The sequence below is a fragment of the Sebastes umbrosus genome, chromosome 20, assembly GCF_015220745.1.
Source record: "Sebastes umbrosus isolate fSebUmb1 chromosome 20, fSebUmb1.pri, whole genome shotgun sequence".
NCBI classification, from domain to species: Eukaryota; Metazoa; Chordata; class Actinopteri; order Perciformes; family Sebastidae; genus Sebastes; species Sebastes umbrosus.
Genome location: NC_051288.1, coordinates 12,851,008 through 12,857,021, shown reverse-complemented (window position 1 = coordinate 12,857,021; position 6,014 = coordinate 12,851,008). Strand labels below are relative to the sequence as shown.

The window sequence follows — 6,014 nt, the reverse complement described above, 5'->3', positions numbered from 1 at the left end:
AGAAAAAAAGTTTATATGTTATGTATGTTTTTTCTATGACTATCACTAGAGTTCAACTGTCTTTTGTTTTTAAATAATACACAATCAACTCAAATACGTTTGCGTAAATGAGGAACAGTGAGGGACCTCTGTCAGTCAGACTAACATGCTTGTTAGAGGGGGGTGACACCGTGCAGTGCCATGCAGAGGTGACATTTGATAGGGAGGTTGAAGGTTGCCTCATAGCTAAAATGGAGGGAAAGGACGGGGAGGGGTCGGAGGGATCTAGCAGAGATTGAATTTCAACAGGACAGCATTCCCAAAAAAAATTTCAAGACAGACAACGTGAGGCAGCAAGGGACAAGATAAGATCGTGGATGATCCCTGAGCCAACAACTGGAAGCACAGTTTGTGTACAACCTGTTCAGAGGGGTTAGCTGCCAATGGACTTAAAGTAGACAGCCAAAAACAGGACAGACGCACACGATGACAGAGAGAAACACAGACAACCTGATGAGCCACAGGAGACCAACAATGTGATTTTTCACCCTGCCATTAGTCTCTGTCAGCAGCTGTTTTACACTTAGTGAGTAAATGCTTTCATCTCGCTAACTGGGTACTAACATTGTCTTGAAGTTTTTTGGGTGAATGTGTACATTTAACTGTGATTAAATCAGTCATAGAGAATGTTTACTTACAAACAGACCCTGCTACAGTATCTCTTCCTACAGCCATTTGCTTCTAATGCCGTCTGTAATACTGATCAATTGAAATCCACTGATGCAACTATCACTCTGGTTTCAGCTTTTAAGTCCAGTTGCTCTACGAATTCTCAGGAGAGTGGTTTGCAGCATTCCCTGGCCTGGGATTCACACAGGAATGGACAGCATTGACCCACAGGACGACGAAAGAGGAGACAGGGGGAAAGAGAGCGATGGAGAGAACGATAAACATCTGAAGAACCAGCTCAACTGTGAGGAAAAAGGAGAGAAGGAGAACAAAGGGAACGAGACGGAGAAGAAGAGGCGTTCTGGGTCTCTGTGGAGGAGTGGATGGGCGCTGAGTGAAAGACTGGCCATCAATGTCTCAGGGATGCGATACGAGACTCAGCTTCGCACATTGGCCCAATTCCCCGACACCTTGCTCGGTGACCCCAGGCGTAGGTCGCGCTACTTTGACCCGCTTCGAAACGAGCTCTTCCTAGACCGAAACCGCGCCTGCTTCGATGCCATTCTGTATTTTTACCAGTCAGGCGGGAGGCTTCGGAGGCCCGCGAACATACCCCTGGACATCTTCATGGACGAGCTGATGTTCTACGAGCTGGGAGAGGACATCCTGAACCGCTTCAAGGAGGACGAAGGTTTCCCAAAAGTGGAGGAGCTGCCTCTGCCGTCCAACGAAATCCAGAAAAGACTGTGGATGCTGTTTGAGCACCCCGAGTCATCGTCGGGCGCACGCATCATAGCCATCATCAGTGTCATGGTCATCGTGTTGTCCATCCTCATCTTCTGCCTGGAGACACTACCCGACTTCAGGAATGAGAAGGAGACCCGGGAGGTAGGAAATGTGATTAAAGTGTATGTTTGGGATGTAGAACAGTAGAAAGAGGTGTCAAGGGCAGAGAGTTGAGAGTTTTATAGGGTTTTCCAAATTTCCTGAAGGTTAGTTAGATGGCATTATGGGGGCAAATAGTGGTAAGTATCCTTCATTTAACCCCTTTATGCCCAAAGACTATATTTAGTATGATAAGGGAAAATGTCACATTTGTTCTGATTGGTCAAAATTCTTGAAATTTGGTATACGGACATAGTTTGGGCAAATATCTAACGGTACAACTTACCATCAATTTTTAGGTCACATGAAAAATCACACTTGTATCAAAAGTCATAGGATAAAAGAGGAAAAATGTTTTACATATTATTTATTTTTTATTTTTTTACACTGCATATGTGTTCATATCTTTGATATTTAATTTGTTATAAGTTCATAGATACCAAATACTTGATTGTGCTCCTTGTAGTTTCACTCAATAATTTTTATAAAATTGTACATCATGGTTTCATGATCAATATCACACCAACTAATTCAATGCCACTTGAAAGCCCAACTCAAACAGCCGGGGCTGTAAGGTCGTGAATGGGATGTGTGTGTGACAGCCTGGGTCAAACTGAAACACGATATCCCGGGAAGCAGGTGTTTAGGTAAACACACAGTTGGTGAGTACTCCAGTGTGTTAAGAAGAAAAATACTGACAGGGGCGACTGTTTGCCAATATGTCTGGAAGCAGACCAGAGCGAGAAAGAGAGACAGACTGAGGGAAGCTTATGGTGTGATTATTTTAGTCGGCTGTTAAATTTGATACACTCAGATTCAGGAAGCGCTAAAGGGTAGAGGGAGTAATGGGTGGGGCCTGGAGTACAAATAAAAGGAGAGAAAGGAAAGACAGGGTGAAGAGACGGTTAGGTGTGTTAATGAAAGGTCACACAAGTGACCGAACACAAAGGTTCCGGCGGCTTAGAACCTGAGACTAAAAGGTCTCCCAGGATGAGGAGCATGCGTTGGGTCGTGTTAACACATTCCTCCAGGAACGCTGTGCTAGGCCAGACTGCCTTTGAACACGGGAGCTGCCAGGAAAACTACTGTAAAATAACTCCAGACCCACTGAACTGCATTGGCAACGTTACATGGTTTCAGATGCCAGGGAGACGAGATAGGTGGAGATGGACGAGGACGCGTTCTCATGTTTCTCTTCGGAGATCTCACTGGGTTATATTTAGTCTTAGGGGAGCCCTTGGAGCGGATCAACACGTAGATGTCCACCTTTAGTAATAAACACTGTCACTGACCTGCCACTGAGAGTCCGAAGGAATACTCTAGGTTTATTTAAACTACCCTGAAACTTTATATATTACACTCTGACCATTACAGCATATTAAACTGATCCCTTTATATCTGTGCCATCCGCTTTCACACTTTTAACTTGATGTTAAGTGTAAGATGTTTTAAACAGCCACTATCCAATGCTTGAATGTAATGCTGGTAACGGACACGGAGATGGGAAAGACAGGTGGCCTGGAAAAGAGACACGCGAAGCTATGATTGAAATGTAAAGCCGCAGATGTCAGACGCTTTTACGATGGTGTCAAAAGTGAAAATTAATGAGATGGTGGAGAAGATACTGAAGTTGTATTTAGTTTATGAAAACAGTCTTTCAGCAGCAGTTTGTAAAATTGCAGAACATAATATACAGCTAAAGCAGCAGTGTGTAGTATTTAGGGGGATCTATTGGCAGAAATGGAATATAATAATATGTTTTCTTTAGTGTATAATCACCTGAAAATAAGAATCATTGTGTTTTCGTTACCTTAGAATGAGCCGTTTATATCTGCAGGTCATCTTAACGAGGTTGTGTCAAAATGCGAAAACTTGCAAAAACGTTGAAAAACTCATGCGAGACTGGTCAATTCAAGGTCAATGCCTAACCTTAAAGGGACTGTTTGTAAGATTCAGAAATGCTTGTTAACAGCAACACCTGTGGCCGTTAAGTCAACGAAAGTCAGCGTCGATCTCGCGCTTGCTCGCTCTACATAGACATGAACAAGCATCGCTCAAAACAGTGAGGCGACACACGTCAGCTAAAACCACAATATCACTCTATGTTTCAGCTGCTTGGCAGTAATGTTAGCTGACCAGACGAAAGTCTCTCCATGAACATGATTTAGATCTGATCTTAGTGTTGGCTTTTACTGCCTCAGCGCAGGCTGATGCAGCGGGGCTCTGCAGTGTGTCTCCCTGCAAGCGCGCATGGGAAACCGACCAAGTAGATTTATACGTCTGAGAAGTTACAAACAGTCCCTTTAACCATCTCGCGAGAGTTTTCCAAATTGTGGGTTACCTTCTAGATATGACCTCTTCATGCAGTTTGCCATGTAGCCCAGAACGGACAAACCAAAAACACTGGCTCCAGATAGGGTCATTCGCGTTTTTACGTTTTTACACTTCAGTTGTTGAGGGTTATGTCTTACATCTTTCCTGTCTGTCCTGTCTCCTTAACTCCAGGAATATTTCTACAAGTACCACTCCCAGGCAAAGAACGTATCTGAGAACATGCCTCTGCCACAAAATGTTTTCCATGACCCCTTCTTCCTGGTGGAGACCATCTGCATATGCTGGTTCTCCTTCGAGCTCCTCATGCGCTTCGCTTGCTCTCCCAACAAGATGCTCTTCTTCAAGGACGTCATGAACATCATCGATTTCAGCGCCATCCTGCCCTATTTCGTCACTCTGGGAACGGAGATGGCCAAGGACAATGACGCCACTCCAGCCACGTCTTTGGCCATCATCAGAGTCATCAGGTTAGTGAGGGTGTTCAGGATCTTCAAGTTGTCTCGCCACTCTAAGGGCCTCCAGATCCTCGGTCAGACGCTGAAGGCCAGCATGCGCGAGCTGGGCCTGCTTATCTTCTTCCTGTTCATTGGCGTCATCCTCTTCTCCAGCGCCATCTACTTTGCTGAGTCTGACCACACCAACACAGACTTTATCAGTATACCACACGCCTTCTGGTGGGCGGTTGTCACCATGACCACAGTGGGCTATGGTGACATGTACCCAGAGACAATGTGGGGTAAGCTGGTGGGCTCAATGTGCGCCATTGCCGGTGTGCTCACCATCTCGCTGCCAGTGCCCGTCATAGTGTCCAACTTCAGCTACTTCTACCATCGTGAGACCGAATGTGAGGATCACACCGAGTACACCCACATCCAGACGGGTATGTGGGAGGACGAGGGGCCGGAAGGAGAGGAAACAGAGGAAGGGGATAGAGATCCAGAGGGAGATTATTACGCCGTTGAAGGCAGCTGCAACCCGCTGAATGGGACTCTGCTGGGTGGACTGTGTTCAGGGCAGAGCGCAGAGTTCAGAGGAGGAAGCACGTATCTGGGGGGTACCACTGGTTACTCAAGTGTAGTGAGGGTGAGAGTTGTTTTGTACCATTTGATAAAGACACAGTAGGAAAAAATGAATGAAAAAGCAGAATGAATGAAATTAGAAAAAGGAAACTGGAAAGTAAAACCATAAATATGACACTAATGTGCCTACTAAATACTTTTTATTGCCTCTTCTTGTTCATTTTTAGATATTTATTACAGCACCAGCCAAATGTCACTAAAAGGCAACTTTTGTATAATATACATTTTAAAAAAGCGAGAAAAAGACGGTGAGTTTTACATTCTCAGGGTCTTGATATAAATATATGAGCTGTTATTTATTAATGCTACCAGAGTGCGTGTTTGAAAATGACTTTTTTGAATGTTCCGTGCCTTGAAACTATGATGTCTTAGTACTGTCACTTTTTAGACTTAATGTTTGAAGTGGAAGCAGATAGATTATTAGCAATATCATGTGTCATCAAAACTCAACCAAACAGCAGCAGAGCTGTCGCTGCAGACAGATCTCTCGTAAACCAACCCCCACATTCTCAGCATTCTCCTGTAAGTAAAGTTCACATTTGTGTAGTTTTGGCTTATGTGACCTGAAGCGACTGACGTGACCTTTATCGTGCTGTAATACAACACTGATGCATTACTTAAAGAGGAACGTTTTCATTGCTATAACACAAGTTCTGCATTTTCCTGCTTAATTATGCACTCAGTGTTTTTAATAAAGATTCTATTTTATTAATTTTCTTAACAGAAGCAGTGTTATTTATGGTTGCCTGTGGTAATAATTTAGTGAAAAAGCGCACGTGCCAATAAAGAAAAAAAAACTGATTTGCCTATTAGCTATCACTGTGTTATTTTAGAACAACAAATAATCCTTCACTGCTCAGCCTGCTGTATCTCTAAGCACAACATTTAGTCAAGAACGTCTGCCAGCTTCAATCTGTGTTTCACTTTTGTGTGGCCGACCTTTCCCACAGCTACTAAGCTGTTATAAGTAGCTTCCAATAACGTTGTTCTCAGTTTCACTGGAACACATAAGACTTTCCATGTCATCACAGTGATGACTCGTGGAAGGTATGTGTACTGATGTAACAT

At 43.9% G+C, this 6,014-nt stretch overlaps 1 protein-coding gene across 4 annotated transcripts; it reads left to right on the top strand.

Annotated features, from left to right (window-relative positions):
* The first annotated feature begins 274 nt into the window (after positions 1–274).
* Positions 275–5,654, top strand: LOC119479675 (potassium voltage-gated channel subfamily A member 7). 4 transcript variants are annotated; one of them, XM_037755532.1, is made up of 4 exons: positions 275–565; positions 665–668; positions 784–1,536; positions 4,039–5,654. In XM_037755532.1, the coding sequence occupies exons 2-4, from the start codon at positions 666–668 to the stop codon at positions 4,987–4,989; spliced, it is 1,707 nt and encodes a 568-aa protein (XP_037611460.1). In that variant the 5' UTR covers positions 275–565; position 665; the 3' UTR covers positions 4,990–5,654. The 4 variants fall into 4 exon arrangements, with proteins under 4 accessions (XP_037611460.1, XP_037611461.1, XP_037611462.1 ...); XM_037755533.1 differs by lacking the exon at positions 665–668 and having other exon boundaries at positions 780–1,536; XM_037755534.1 differs by lacking the exon at positions 665–668 and having other exon boundaries at positions 275–569.
* The last annotated feature ends 360 nt before the right edge of the window (positions 5,655–6,014 follow it).